The sequence below is a fragment of the Corylus avellana genome, chromosome ca9 (assembly GCF_901000735.1).
Source record: "Corylus avellana chromosome ca9, CavTom2PMs-1.0".
In the NCBI taxonomy this organism is placed as follows: domain Eukaryota; kingdom Viridiplantae; phylum Streptophyta; class Magnoliopsida; order Fagales; family Betulaceae; genus Corylus; species Corylus avellana.
In genome coordinates, this window is record NC_081549.1 from 15,930,017 (window position 1) to 15,946,357 (window position 16,341).

Consider the following 16,341-nt stretch of genomic DNA (forward strand, 5'->3'; position numbering starts at 1 on the left):
CACAAACCTCTTCCTACCCTACTACCTTTTATACTACTTTTTTTAAAGCTAGGAACTAAAGTTGATAATTCGTGTTCAAATGTCGAGTTCATATCGTGTCAATACACATGGATATAAGACTATATAGGTCAACTATAACCCAACTTATTTAATTAAACAAGTTAAATCTGTCAACTCTAATTAGCTAATTTCGTGTTGAATTTGTGTCGGATTCGCGAGCCATGTTAAAAATTGTGAACCTTGCCTGTAACCATTACTATTTAGTAAAATGCTTTCCTTCTTCCTGCAACTAGTATATTACCAAGCAATTTTGCACAGCAGCCTGCTGCTATAAAGAGCCTTGCAAGCCTCATTCCATTTCTTCTTACCTGCGACGCAAGCTTGATCATTTCTACTCCAAATCATAATTACTTTCTGTACACTAATCAGTACCACAACGTAATAAGTCTGCTCAAATATGGGTTTTTGTGGTATGACTACCATTAACCATCTACAGATTCTTTTATTTTACAAAAATCAAGACAAACAACCAGCAAGATCAGCAAATACCCAAAAATTTAATTAGCATTTTGGAGCAAATGAAATCTAAAATTGGAATATGATGACTCTGCAAAACCATGTAGAAGATACCATATACACACTTCATATTGAAATTCAGCCAATGCCAACCTTGCCATAATTGGAAGATATTAAACCAAAATATTTCATAGCTATTTTAGAGAGAAAAATTAGTTGAAAACGAGAACTAAAATATCTACAAATTCATGAAAACTCAACCCTACTTGTGACCGTCTAGTGATAGGCTATATATGAATTTACAAGTTGATAAGCATACAGTAATGATGCTTCGGATAGCAAAGGTGTGAGACAGTGATGAAGGATTACATTCGCATGGAGTATGATACGCCCGACATGCGTGTTCCAAGATTTTGAACCAATACCCTTATTGGTGATAAGTAAGAAAATTTACCACATGGGTAGATAGATAGCAAGAAAGTCCTCCCAGACAAAACTGTTTCATTTTTCAACTCGGAGAATATTGTTACTTATGGTGCCCCTGGTAACCGACTCCCTTTGAGGATCAATCCTCCAGCGGCCATCGACAATGAATTTTATCTGCAATAAACAGAATGTCAATCCTAGGGAATAAGTTATGAATCCATTAACAGAACAATTAATTCTGTTCGCATATGCATATAAGCAATTGCAACAGCAGTTAGGCGGTAGATGTTCGCACCTCATATATCCCAGGATAAAGCAACAACATTGTTGACCAAATTCTGGATTTCCTGGAAGAACATGTTATGACAGTAAGCTCATCATTTAATTTATTAAACTTTGAACCACAAATATAATATATAGCTGTTGAGAAAAAATGCATGAACACACATCATGATACTGCACAAAGAGTTTAAGAGAAAGGTCATTTGACTAGAACAGCAGACAGAAAATGTAACAGTGAAGATTTCTTCAGCGCTTGAGGGAATCACACAGCAAACATTTAATATGTACTAGATGTCAAAATCATTGTATCAGAAACCCAACTCTCAGTTATTATCTTGCAATAGATTCCACATTGAATCAGATTATTCTTAACACACCTAATAGAATCTTGGCTGTCAGCCTCATAAGTTTGCTCAAATTCTGTCTCACTGATGCATCTAGTGTGCTAATTGGAAACAGATTCAAACCCAATTAAACAATATTGAGCCAGAAGAGAGGCATCTACCGTGCTAATTCGAAGAGCAATGGAATGTGATCCTCAAAAAGACATGTTTATTGATTCATATGCTATTTTTCCATTTCAGTGTTGTTAATATTACACCTAAAAGCAAAATATTGATTCATCTACCGTGCTACTTATTAAAAAAAAATATTACACCTAAAAGCATCAGTTTTTTTTTTTTTTTCAAGGTTGGCTGGTTGGGCATCAGTCAAGTAGGCAGATACCACAGAATATGATTCCTCTGTTTTAAACAGGCACTTAAGATCACTTTTCTACCACCTGATTGTCCATATGTATAATGCAAATAACAAAGTGACTTGACACAATATTCTTGCCTCAAGAAACAAACTCTCCAATGGCCAGAGCTCTATCAGAATAACAAAAGAGCTCATGACCAGCCAGACTTTAGGCTGTAAGAGAATGAGGGGGCTTCAACAGAAATGGAAGTAAACTGACAACATAACACACACTGTTTCAAAAAGTGAAGAAAATACAGGAAAACAGTTGTTCTTCTCCCTTTCCTCTTTTTTTTTCCCTAATAAATTTGTAAACCAAGTTTTACCTACTTTGATAAAACAAGTTGAACATCTGAAACCCAGATAGGCAAAACTCATTACGGAAAAAGAAGAAAATAAAACATCTTAACAGTGATGCTTGATTGTAAAGAGAGAATTTGCCAAGACCTTGATTCCATGGGGTCTATGATAGTTAATGATGGCTGGGGATCCATATTAATGCGATGATGCCAACCGTCGAAGCTACCCGACACCTCCACGATTTCACCATCCCCAAAGTACTGAATTTGAACCTAAAAAGATCAAGGAATCAATCCCAGTCAGAAGGCATAACTGATAGTCTCAGCCAAAGTCCAAACAGACTAATGTTGCTGACACAGTGTCAGTAAAATGGTAATACCAACAATAATTGGACAGAACAGTTCTGGTATGAAAAGGTAACATAATATCACTACTTAGTTTCTTGCTTCTACTATGCCTATATAATATCTATGTTTTGAACAACTACGGTCATTTTCCACTAAGAAGATATACTGATCGACTGTGTGATTGATGCATATCACCATGCCAACAACTGTCCTAGTTTTATGGAAGCATTGGATCCTTGAATGAGTCATGCCACATAAAGTTATTCTTTCCACTGGACTTCCTTTCAATTTTTCCGTCAAGATTTGTTGGATGCATTAATTGCGGATTCCAGAAATTTGAACAATTGGTGGGTTCTGATCATGTTTGCTAAAGAAATTGCAAGAGTATTGTACGACAAAGTATCCTTCAATTCCGGCAAGTAAGCATAAAACATTGAATTTGACTACCTGTCAACAGACTGTGACTATGTATTACACAAATACAAGAAAATGGTCCAAGCCAAAGGCATATGCAGTACCTCTTCTAGCCCTGAAAGGCTTTCTTCAGCAGCATGTAATTCTTCATCTCTTTCTGAGATAAGCTTTTGGGCCTTCCTGATTTCAGTTTCAGCCTTGGTTTGCAAATCAGCCAATGCAAGCTGAAGGCAGAAGTTAAATGTATAATAAAAATGGGTTGTTGTTGCCAATAAGTGCACTAGTAAGAATTAAGATTTCATGTCTCTTAGAATTGTGAATATAAACTAAAAGAATTTTACTTGAAAATATATTAATGTCATGTAGTGATAATATAAAAAAAAATATGTATTTTTTCAGTTTATATATTCCAATAATTCCATGCAATCCATAGAGATTATGCGTTGACACCGGAGAGTTCAATCATTCTTTTTGAAATTTTTTGCAGCAGTAGTTTTTTCACTTCGGTTTTCCAGCAGAGCCTTTTTAATTAGATCTTGCAGGGTTGAATGACCCCTTGAGCTTATGTGTGTGTTAGGCGTGCAACATCTTTTTTTAGAGTTGTTATTAGCAAGGTCGAACTCCAGTTCTTATAATAAATCACAAAATTTAAGTTGCATGAACAAAGGGTTGAGAAAATATTCCATAATGCCTGGCACTCTACTTCCAATCTGGCGATTTTTATGTGGTGAATATTGAGAAAGACAGAAATGCAACCCCTTGGCAAGGTCTCACTATAACACGAGGATCTCGAATTGCTCGTATACCTTTTCCTTCTCAATCTGTTCTTTCAACCGTGAAAATTCCAACTCCTTCTGAAGCTTATCATAACAAAAAGTAAAATAAATAATCTATCAGTTATTTTCATAAGTCCATATAACAGAACTCCATATGGGTAACAAAAGTAGAAAATATGACTACCAGCATGAACTTGAGATGATTAATCTCAGCTTGCTCCTCCCTTTTGCGACTCTGTATCAAAGAAAACACCAAAGTCAAGGAATAATTTCAAACATGCAGCCAATGGAATGATTTCCTCTAAATAATATACAATATGACCTCCTCTGTGTCCAAATCCTTGTCCAACTGAGTAGTCATTAGTCGTTCAGATGACAAAAGACCATCCCTATAAATAGTTTAAACACCAAAAGAAATACTGTTAAAGTAAACATCAGAACCCATAGCCCGCCAAAAAGAAACACAAAGTGGCAAGAAAATTTACTGAAGTTTAATATAACATAACATCCAATTTTTAACTGAAACATCCGATTTGAGGCTTAGTTGCCATATAAATAAAGCAATCAAAAGACAGAAACAGAACTGTTTGGAATACAATCAAATGGCCAAGTCTCCCAAGCTTCTTTTTCCTTTTCAGGGGGAAGAGGGAGTTTGAATAAAAACCCATCTATCCAATTCTCACAAAGGATATGGCATTTTATTACATAAAACAAGCTTGGGGGATATAACTTTGAGTTCCACATTCAAGAATAAATGCATGGATTAACATAATCCATGAATAAATCCATTATGGCTCAAATAATGGAGCAACTAATTAGAAATTGGAAATCGCATGCCTAACTGTTCATGAATTTACGAAACTAGTTGAAATAGTTATAAGAATTTCAAAAGAGAAATAAATAAAAGCTGCTTTAACTTACTAACCTAAGAGGGTGTCTGACTATTGCAGCAGGAGCAACATGCTTGGATGTCAGTGTACTGTCATTTAATGTTGTAGCAGAGTTACCCCCATTAAGCACATTTTCAGAGTGCTCTTCAATACGGGGCAGTACCATATTCTGTGGTTGGATAAATTCATTGCTTTCTTCATCAACACTTTCATTTAATAGACCATAGGCATTATCTGAGCATCAAGCAGCTCCACATACTCAACTTCAATATTCAAAAGAACCAGATAAATAAAAGTTAACAAATTCAATCTGAAAATAGAAACCTTTCTGCAAAGACACATACAAATGGTATATTGACAAATACCATGACTGAAAGATATGCATAAGCAATTTACAAGAAAAAAAAAAGGCAACATTATTAAGATAACCAAGATGATGTTCAACATTTTAGAATACATATCATAACTTTAGGGTGGAGCATTCTTGGTCATCTTTTCTATGTTCACTCGTCTTGTCTCTAACATGAAGTCTCATGGTAGGAGGAAATTTTTTTGATCGGTGGTACAAGGAAATTATTTTATAGGTATCGAAAGGAAATGAAGAAATTTGTTTTTGTTCCCTATCCTTTCATTTTGATTAAACCTCATTATAATTTTTTTTCTTCCTAAAACAACAAACAGGCCCTTTATCTGAACTTCATCAACTATGAAAGTACAATATGAAAGATAAAAATGCACTGCAGTACTGCCTTCAGCTGTTCCTGTAAAACTCAAGTTTTACTGCCAAGTCATGATAAAGATAATGAGAAGGTGCTGCCTGTCCATTCATCATGTATGCTTCATTCAAATAAAGACAATTTGCAGAACCAACAGAATGACGGGTCTTTTCTACTATAATGCAAAACCATGGGATCTAAGACCCAAAGCTTGGCAACTGCAATACTGCAGTAATGGTAATCAAATCACATAATTGCGGAGTATAGTGCCCAGAACTCTGTGTCTAGACCATCAAAACATGGTTCACAAAGAATACCACCAGTCTAATTTCCTGGATCATGTGAAGTAACAAGTATTAAGTCGGAACAACTTAATAATTAGGGTACTCCTCAGACTCATTAACTTCCAAACATTCACCTTACTCATACCATCAAATCCATTTACATCATATCATCTTTGACTCACAGAAAATAGGATCAAAATTACCTCACCCAATACATAATCCTCAATAATTCAAATAAGGAAATGGAGAGAAACATACTAAAAAGATATTGGAAAGACATGAAAGTATAAGGCAGATGAGACGACATCTATAATACAGCCACTGCGGAGCACAAAACATCACTAACATTTTTAGCATATTTATCCAAGGAATCTCATACACAGGGCAACATACATGTAAAGACACTCCTTTAAATATTGACTGATGAAGTAAACATAAAAAAATGGTTTATCTTACCATCGATCATATCCAAACATCCATTTTGAATAAACTTTGCCACCTTTTCCTCGAATGATGAGTTGGCTGATAATACTGTAGGCATGCAACTATCATCATCAGAGTTCAGAGCTTGATCAATATTCTTAATCTTCTCGTGCTGATCCTTCAAACTGTATGGGGGCTTTTCTTCCAAGGATACAATGGCTGAAGATTCTGTAGGCATGCTTTTAAGGTTATTGAGACTCAAATCAGGAATTGAACTCCAAGAATAATTTTCCGTTCCTTCAATTGAAAAGGGCATATCTTCAACAATATTGTTCACCTTCTCATCCAGAACTTGTAACTCAGATGAAGCCTTTTCTGCCAGAGATGAATTGACCAGAACTTCTACAGGCATGCAGCTGTGGTCGTCAGTGTTGAGACATGGATTGATGCTAGAATTGCTTTCCATGGTGGTAACTTCAGTTGACAAGGAAACATCTTCAGCCACAGTGTTTACCTTCTCATTGTGACCCTTCATTTTACATGATGCATTTTCCTCTAAGAATGAATTGGCTGAAGATTCTACAGATACGCATCTAAATTCAGCAGAGTTGAGATCTGAATCACAACATGAACTACCAGAATAGTTCCCCAACGTGGAGACTTCAGTAGATGTGGAGATGTCTTCAACCACATTGTTCACCTTATTGTCCTGACCTTTTAAAATATATAAGGCTATATCAATAACAGGCAGAGGAACATTACAATGAGAATTCAAGCATGATTAAAAGAAACAGATATTGACCTGTTAAAATGTCTTCATGATCACCAACTGCATCTTGGTTTGCATCGAAACTTTTTTTCTGATCAAGCCCATCGATATCAGATTTTATTGAGTTGGCAAGAAGCTCTCTAATCAGTTTATATCCTCTCCGTCTAACAATGTTTGCAAGGTCTTTCCTATAAAAGATTAACACAAATATCACTCTCTGTCTCAAAAAAAATGATGTGGTTTGAAAATTTAATAAAAATATGAAAATATAGTGAAATTTTGCAACTATCCTTTATTATAAGAATCTTATTTTCTTTTCAAAAAAGGCAAGGCTAATAAAAGAAAGTGAAAACGTATGAATTTTGACTTTTGGAGAGTTTCATATTTTTGGGACACAATGCCACTCTAAAAATAGGCCCACCGGGTGCAATGTCAAGATCTATAAAAGACTTGATTTTGTCTCCCTTAACACCAATTGGTTTTAGGTAGAATGACAGCTCACAGTCCAACAAATGGTATCAAAGGCAGAAAGTCATGGAATCAAGTCATAGGAGCCTCATCGTGAGGGAAAGATTGTTGGGGCACAGTGCCGCACCTTGCGACCGCTCTAAAAACAGGCCCACAGGGCACTATGGAGAGGTCTATATAAAACTTGAGTTCGTCTCCCTTAACACCAACTGGTTTTACTTAGAATGACAGGTCAGGTCCGACTCATATATTTTGAAATCCCAAAAGGAAAAGGTAGCATCTATTTTAGAGGAATTAGCACTTTTCAACTCAAAATAGAAATACAAACATACAAATATAACCTTCTTCTTGTGGAAAGATTATTTCATGACAAACATTTGCATTTTTAATTTGTATAGATTTAAAGAGTCGATTGCATAATCATTTCCACAAATTTGTTCCACTCAGTACCAACAGTACAAATTCATCTTGGCATTTCAAACTAGCCACACCTGAGCTACTAAGAAAAAATCACAATTCTCAGTTAATGTCCGCCAGTGAAGATTCGTTTCCATGACATAAAACATGGAAAATAAAGAAGGTAACAATAATACATCAATCTATTACTATTTGTTAGAATGTTAATTAAATGATTAAATTGACATTTCATATGAGCCCAACTCCTAAATTTTGTTAGAACCCAACTCCTGAATTTACCTCTCTATTAAATCACTACTTATCCCAAAAGCTTAAGCACATAAAAAATTATACATTTAATTATTTAATTTATGTTCTAACCCTCCCAACCAACTTAGAAGCAAAAAATAGATAGTAAGAATTCAAGAACCTTCCATGCTGCAAAAGCTCCTTCAACGATGGTACGTGATCCTCTGGAAGCCCAAACGCAGTAACAAATTCCCGTATGTCATTGCACAGCTCTGCACTGCTCTTTACCTTTCTACTACCCCTAAACCATCCACAAATGAATATGAATAACCAAGAAAATAGAAACCCATAAAAAGATGTATTATGAGGATTACAGAAATAAAGAAACACAGAGCATAGGAACTCAAACCTGGGTTTTTTATTTGAACAAGCACATACTGTAAAACGTTTCTGAGGTGGGTGTTCCTGGGTCACCCAGATTAGCTTGTACTGTTCTTGTTGTGGAGCCAACAAAAGCTTACGAGAAGAGAGTGAGAGGAAGATCGGGAAGTGAAAGAGGGTCGCCATGAGAGAGCAGAAGTATGGGATTTTGAAGCATTGAGAGGTCAAGACTCAAGAGGATTGAGATGGCTCGAGATGATGATACTTTCGGGTTGAAATGATTTCGTGGGTCGAATTGTAAAAAAGCTGGTTTGCTGAAAAAAAAATGAACTCCTTTTTCCTGAGAAATGATGAGAGCTGGACTGGGGAATGACGATTTGAGCTCTATCAGTTGCCTAAACACTTATCCAGTACAGAAAAACAAATCATTAGATAGAGATTTTTTGTAGAAAGCTATGAACAGAAATAAAATAAAAAAATCCGAAAAGAGATTTTAGAGTGCATTGGGATTTCGGGCCAATTAAGATTGCGTTTAAGAAGTTTAAAAGTGTTTTTAAGTGCTTTTAACACTCAAAAAGTTCATTTGAAGAAAAAAAAATCATTTAATAAAAAAAAAAAGATTAAAATCATTTTTAAGGGTCCAAAAAGTCTAAAGATTGCCAAAAAAACACTTTTGGAATTAAGCTTTTGCCCAAAAATTCTTTTTAACTTAAAATGTTTATTTTCCAAATGCAATCCCAAACAGGTTTGTCGTAAAAAAAAAAAAAAAAAGAGCTATTTTAAACCAAATTTCAGAAAATAAATTGTCTGAAATTGTGATTTGAAAATACAAAAAATATAAAAAATATAAAAATTGTGTTAACAAATCGCAAGCAAAATGATGTTTTTTTTTTTTTGAAAACACATCATTTAAAGGCTAAACTGTTATTGTAATTTTGTAAATGTCAAACTGCGATTTTGCCAAACACTAAATTACGTTTTTAAATCACCCTTTTTAAAATTATAAACTCTAACGGGTCATAAGTAATGATTCTCTTTGATCCATTTACCACTTTCATTTTATATTGGCACATGTTGAGTATTTTAAATAATTGACAAAGAAAATCATTAAGTGTGAAAAGTATCATTATGAATGAGTTAAAATGGATGCTAAGGTAAAATAACTATAAGCTTGGTTTGTAAAACTATTCACTTTCTCATTTTTACATTTTGTTTAAAAAACATTAATAAATAATTTAAAAATGCAAAACACTTAAATTGCTTTGACTTTAATATCATATCATAATACTTCTTTAAAAAAATAAAAAATAAAAAATAAATTGAAAAGTATTAAGAAATAAACTTATCTTTTATTCATTAAAAAAATAAAAAATAAAAAGACAAACAAACAAATTTATCCTTTACAGACATGCGGGGCTTGAAAGTCGACTAAGAGCATTCCCAATGGAAGAACCATATTTTTATGTAAAATGGCTCTTCAAAACTCACTTTTATCTAGTTTAGGTAAGCCATTTTTAAGTGTCTCCACATCCGATTAGCTATATTTCTAAAAAAAAAGGTGAGAAAAGATTTGGGAAAATGATAAAGCAGGAGAGAGAAACACTAAAAAAGAAAATGGCTCCCTTAAAAAGTGCTGCTACATTTAACTTTTTTTTTAGCTCTTCTAATCAAATATCTATTTTACATATATTTTTGGCTCATCCAATGTGGGAGGTTTTTTGAACATTTGAAGAGCTATTATAAATTTATAGATAAAAGTAACATTTGGCTCTTTCATTGAGAATGCTCTAACTGACTCAATTTGAATGTGATCCAGGCTATCTAGGAAACCGATATTTGCTTCTATCATCAACCGATATTTGCTTCCATTTTTCCTTTTTTTGAGAAATCGAGTGAATCTTTTATTAGTAAATCAACTTAATCACAACCTTCTACCCAGATGATATAAAAAATACAATAGAAAACTTTTTTAATAAGACATTGCATTCACACTAAAAGTTAGGAATAAGATTTTCTTCAGTCTATATTGGACTGGAGAATATCCACTTAATGGTCAGAATCTCTCTCTAAGAACATAAATAAGACATTCGTCTAATTAATAAAAATAATAAAAAAATATTATATATATTTTAAAAATAATTATAAAATAAAATTATAAAAAACTAAGGGGTGGCCGAACCACCCCCAAGAGCCATGGAGCCACCCCAGATCGGCCGTCTGGGGTGACCGAAGCCACCCCCATGCCCAATGAAGGTCGTCCCGCCACCCGAAAGGGCCAAACGAAAAAAAAAAAAAAAAAAAAAAAAAATTTGTTTGGCCCTTGAGAGCAACCCCTTAGTTTTTTATAATTTTATTTTTTAATTATTTTTAAAATATATATAATATTTTATTATTATTTTTATTAATTTGACGGATGTCCTATTTATATCTTCATAACTAAAGAGATCCTAATCATTAACTGGATATTCTCCAGTTAAATATGGACCGGAGATAATCATATTCCTAAAAGTTAAGGCTTCCTTCGACCATGGGTTGCAACATTTAAATACCATCTGACATAATTAATATTCCATTTTGTGCTTCCATTTTAGTTAAATGGGCCGCAAGGTCCCTTTAACACGAGTAACTCAAACCGACTTAGAATGGAACTTGGAACGAACAATTATATGCAGCTATACAATCTATTTTAACCTAGTAAGAGCATTCCCAATGAAAAAACCAAATTTTACTTTTATCTAAAATGACTCTTCAAATGTTTAAAAAACTTCCTACATTAAAGTATCTAAAAAAAAATGTAAAATAGATATTTGATTGGAAGAGCTAAAAAAGAAGCTAAATGTAGCAGCACTTTTCAAGGGAGCTATTTTATTTTTCATTGTTTCTCTCACCTGTTTTCTCTTTTTCCCAAATTTTTTTCTACTTTTTCTCTGCATATTCTCTTTTTCCCAAAACTTTTCCCATTTTTCCGCTCACATGTTCTTTTTTTTTTAACTTTTCTTACTTTTAAAAATATTTTAATAGAATAAATAGAAATATAGCTAATCGGATGTAGAGACATTTAAAAATGGCTTAATTAAACTAGATAAAAGTGAGTTTTGAGAAGGTATTTTACATAAAAATATGGCTCCTCCATTGAGAATGCTCTAAATATTAAAATTATAAAAAAATAAAAATAAAAAATAAAAAATCATGAAATAGAAAATTGTAGATTTTTGCCGGATAATATTTTGGTAAGTAGGAAGACTTAAGGTTTACAATTACACAAATTTATTAAGAAAATTGATTGGGCTAATATGTTTCATAAGTTTCCGTGGACCGATTTACATGAAAATAGTCTGCCCCCGCTTATAAGGGCTGGACTACTTAAAAGGCCCAGGTATTATTGGGCTATACTTTCTCCCAAACCCAATTTTCGTAATTCGAATTTGGTTAACCCCTAATACTTCGTATTTTTTGGTGGGAAAAAAAAATTTGTCAACTATAACCCAGCATTATGCCTGCAACATTATAAATTCTACAAGTTATATTGTATATTTTACTCTTTATTTTATCCATAACTTACATTTTCATATGGTAGAAAATGAGTTTTCACTAATTTATAAGAGTTTCATAATAAAAATTAATGGTTAATCATCATCATCATATGTAAGATAATTGTGTGGAGAAACTTATATATATATATATATATATATTCTGTCTACTTCTCAAGAAATTATACTAATCTATGTTTTTACATGATACTTTATAGAACATGAAATTGATCCTTGTTAACATATTTTATTCTGATATTCCACTAAAGGAGACAAACACAACATATAATTGATAACTCAATTAAAAAAGTAAGAGATACTTTTTACAAGATTTTAGCATGCATAATTGAATTTAGTGTGCATAATTTGAGCCTATTGGCAGTACTTTATACACAATTTTGTAGATTACATTACATAAAAGCTGATAGGTTTATAATCCATAACCATAGTTGCCTCCGTTTTTTAAGGGATGAGTACAATGTTTGTATCATTTATAGGGAAGGAACCCAAGCTTTTGTGGTTTCTAACAAGTTTTTATCAACGATAGTGGTAGAAGTAACAATTTGTATTCACGTATCAGGTTCAAATCGTGTCAAGACATGAGTATAAGACTACATATATCAACTTTAACTCGAACCATTTAATTAAATGGGTCAAGTCTCTCAATCTTAACCTGCTAACTTCATATTGGATTTGCAGATCGTGTCAAAAATTATGAGCCCAAATATCATGTGTCGAGTTCGAGTCGTGTTAATGCATAGGCATAAGGTTATATAAGTAAACTCTAACCTGATCAATTTAATTAAATAAATCAGACCATTATATCTTAATTTACTAATTTGGGGAAACTTTACTTAACCCATTCGAATTGTTATCACTTTTGTAATGTCCTCCATAAATTTCAATTTCTCTCAATTTAGCGTATTCACCTTTCAATTGTTTGTAATCTCACCCCTCTGTTAAATTTTTCGTTAACTTTTCCTAAAATACCCCAATTTATTTTAGGAAAAAAAATTACAAATATTAAGGCGTTGGTCTGAATTTAATAGTATTTGCAAAAATACCCTTACCTTAATTTTTGCAAAATAATTTAAATATTTTTTCTAAAAAAATAGGGGGGTATTTAGGGAATTTTGTTGGGATTTAACGGAAAATTCTAACGAATGGAGAACATTGGAAAAAAAAAAATTCGATACACTAAATTGAGAAGTTTCAAACTTTAAAATGACATTATAAAATGGGTGACAATTTAAGAGATAATTTTGTGTTGATTTTATATTAAGTTTGAGAGAATTGTTGAAAAAAAATTGTCAATTTATAAATAGTGGTCTCTCACGTGCTAGACTATTTTTGTAAAATGTGCGTGCATTAGACTCAACGCTGATGAGCGTGGTGCTACAACTTCTCACCAACAAAGAGAAGACCAAATCAACGTACATGACATGTCATGACATGATTGATTGATTAAATTATTCAGCCAAACAAAGCACAGATCCTAATGCGCAACAGAGTTTCGGACAATCAAATTGATTTACTGAGCTCGGCTCAAGCCCCAACACTTGTGGGTCCCTTTGACCCAACCATAGATCCACCACACCCATCTAACCAGCTTTTCGCCCAAGCTTTTTCGTAGGTCAGCTCACACGCGCCTAGTTTCGCTTTCATGAAACTAGCTATTTTTAGGAGAATTGACAATTTTTTTCGCGATATGTTAATTTGACGTAAATTTAAGAAAAAGTTAGTAGATTAATATTAAAGAGTCTAATTTATTTAATTAAATAAATTATAATTGAATTATATAATTTTATATCTATACTTCAACGTCTTGAATGCAACATGCAAAGAATATCTAACCATTTTGCTTCTTTCCATGAAGCATATGTTGTGGACTCTAACATGAAGTCAAAAAGCATGTGTGCCCATGAAGAAACTGACCCATCCGCGAAGGGCCGTGGATGGGTCAGTTGGAGGAAGTGGTTGGCTCTATCGTGAATCTGATATGACTGACGATATATATATTTAACACAAACTCAAGAAGAAATCAAGAACATGACATAATTGAAATCAAAATAAAAAATTGAAATTCAGGATTGAACAACTGGCATTAGCCTATTAACTTTGATACCATATAGAAACTCATTATGATTTAAAAATAAAGAAAGAAAGAAAAAAGAGAAAGACGTGGAGATTAAGGTAGTTTGGCCTATAACCTTCACCCACACGTTAAAGTCTTATAAAATAAACTACATATTTCCTTAATATATTATTTGAAATATTTTAAATACAAACATATTTCTTAAATTAGGGTTAACAAATATCATCTAAATCCATTGATTTAGAGAATATAAATTAATATTTATCACAAAGAATTTATATCCTACATAAGAACTTGCTATTTTTGATATAATTTGCAAACTCGACATAAATCCAACATAAAATTATCGGATTATGATTGAAGAATATTACATATTTAACTAAACCAGTCGAATTACAATTGACTTATATAGTCTTTATATTTATATCTTGAACAAAAATTTCTTCTACCAACTTTAATAAATGACAAGTATCCTATAATATGTGAGATGAATATGTTTTATTTAACATTCTTAATAGTCATTTGTTATATTTCTACTAACCTATGAACCCAAGTATATTAAAAAACACTTCATATTTATTACAGAATTTTGAAAAAAAAAAATTCTTCTAAATCTGATTTGAAAAAAATTTGTCTCCTATAGTACCCCAAACCTCTTTTGTCCATCTCGTAGCTAAATAGTCATCTTGTCTTTTGAGGAAAAAACATCATTAGCCACTGCCCCCCACCTATCCGGCTATCCTTCTATCGCATTCATGTTTGTATAATCTCACACGCATGTATGCAATGATGCCTTCCGATGGGTGATGGCGAATAATTTGGATCATGTCAGTTTGAATGTTTTAACGTGCATGTTTATATCTTAGAATAATATTTTTTTTTACCAGGTTAAGTGTTTGGAATAAAAAAGTAAATTAATATTTTTTTATTAGGTTTTGTTATGATATTTTATATGTTGACCCTCATTTGCAATGCATATATAATAAAAAGTTTTTAAAATATTAAAAAATATTATTTTTAGTAATTTAAAATTTTAAAATAATTAATGATCTAACATTAAAAAAAATATCCTTTAGTAATTTTCTTTTATATAAAATTATTCTAGATGCTTTGTGCTAAGATCCTTATTGTCCCATACAAATTAGGCGGCTGTTTAAGGCTTTTTTAATAAGAGCATTCACATTGGCCTCAACAAATTAGTTTTTTTTTACTATTTTAACTAGTAGTATAACAAAAAAATGCTTCACATTCGGCTCAATAAAATAACTAAGGATTTGTTAAGCTGTTACAGTGCTCAGCAAACTTGCTGAGCACTATAGCTTAACAAATCTTATTTATATTAATAATAAAAATAATCTTGTTCTCCCTTCCTTGGAAATAGGAAAATAAATAATATTTTAAATAGAAAAGTGAAAGTAAATAGCTAAAATGTTGAACATAATGTTGGTGATTTGAAAAAGTTGATAGTTAAAATAGAAAAATATGTTTTTTAGCTAAATTTTAATTAAATATTTGTTTGAGTCGGATCTGATTGCTCTTAGATCTCAAATAGTAATAGTATAATTTATTATTTTTTTTATTAAAAAACTATTAAGATCTCAATTATTATAAAGACATTAGTCAATGCATTTTAATTATGGTTCTAATTATGATAAAGAAAAATATCTAAAAGTAATTGAATCCTATAATATTGATTTTTTATTTTTTTTTTAAAAAAGGACCACACAAGAGGGGAGAGTGAGAATTCAAACTAGTGACCTCTGTTTCATGAGGTGTGATCCTCAGTCGATTGAGATACCCCTTAGGGAACCTATAATATTGAAACTTAAAAGTGGTAGAAAGAGATAAATGAAAAGTCACATTAATGGCATCCATAAAGCAATAACTAAAAATTGCTAATTTTGCATGGACTTCAAACTAACATGTAGACTAAGTTTGTTCATTAAAATAATATTTAAAATAAATTAAGTGTCATTTTGTATAAACTAAATTCTACATAAAATGGACATAAATTCCTCCAAACTGGCTTGGAGAAAATTTTCTTCAACCTACTCTAGTAAGTGACAAATATTATCTGTCACATGTTTTCTTTAATATTTTAACAGTCATTTATTATTATTCCACTAATCTAGAAACACAAACATTAATTATTTAGAAACCCAAAAATATTGAATGAAACTTGTCACTTATTAGAGTAGGTTGAAGAAAATTTCCTCCAAACTAGTTTGAAGGAAATTTGTATGCTAAAAAGAATGATATGTAGCTCAACATAAAATAGGTCATCCATTGAAACATCCATAATGTCTTGCAGCAGAAATAAATTTTACATGTCGTTTAAGAA

General features: G+C 32.2%; 1 protein-coding gene across 4 annotated transcripts; it reads right to left on the bottom strand.

Moving 5' to 3' along the window:
* Window positions 1–268: 268 nt before the first annotated feature.
* LOC132191493 (protein PTST homolog 3, chloroplastic) lies at window positions 269–8,784 on the bottom strand. Of its 4 annotated transcripts, none has more exons than XM_059606531.1 (13): window positions 8,404–8,784; window positions 8,176–8,295; window positions 6,915–7,069; window positions 6,146–6,826; window positions 4,725–4,923; window positions 4,122–4,188; window positions 3,984–4,034; window positions 3,830–3,883; window positions 3,128–3,247; window positions 2,410–2,534; window positions 1,238–1,289; window positions 971–1,116; window positions 269–368 (listed from the first exon to the last, which is right to left on the bottom strand). In XM_059606531.1, exons 1-12 carry the CDS (start codon window positions 8,559–8,561, stop codon window positions 1,018–1,020), a joined length of 1,881 nt encoding a protein of 626 aa, XP_059462514.1. In that variant the 5' UTR covers window positions 8,562–8,784; the 3' UTR covers window positions 269–368; window positions 971–1,017. The 4 variants fall into 4 exon arrangements, with proteins under 4 accessions (XP_059462514.1, XP_059462513.1, XP_059462515.1 ...); XM_059606530.1 differs by having other exon boundaries at window positions 313–391; XM_059606532.1 differs by lacking the exon at window positions 269–368 and having other exon boundaries at window positions 648–1,116; window positions 3,830–3,877.
* Between the last annotated feature and the right edge of the window lie 7,557 nt (window positions 8,785–16,341).

Bases quoted from the DNA above. Each gene is read 5' to 3' on its own strand.
- LOC132191493 (XM_059606531.1), bottom strand. From the start codon at position 8,561: ATGGCGACCCTCTTTCACTTCCCGATCTTCCTCTCACTCTCTTCTCGT. The intron at 4,189-4,724 runs GTTAGTAAGTTA...AACTATTTATAG, and splicing joins ATAGTCAGACACCCTCTTAG to GGATGGTCTTTTGTCATCTG. The intron at 2,535-3,127 runs GTACTGCATATG...TGATCTTTTTAG, and splicing joins GCCTTTCAGGGCTAGAAGAG to GTTCAAATTCAGTACTTTGG.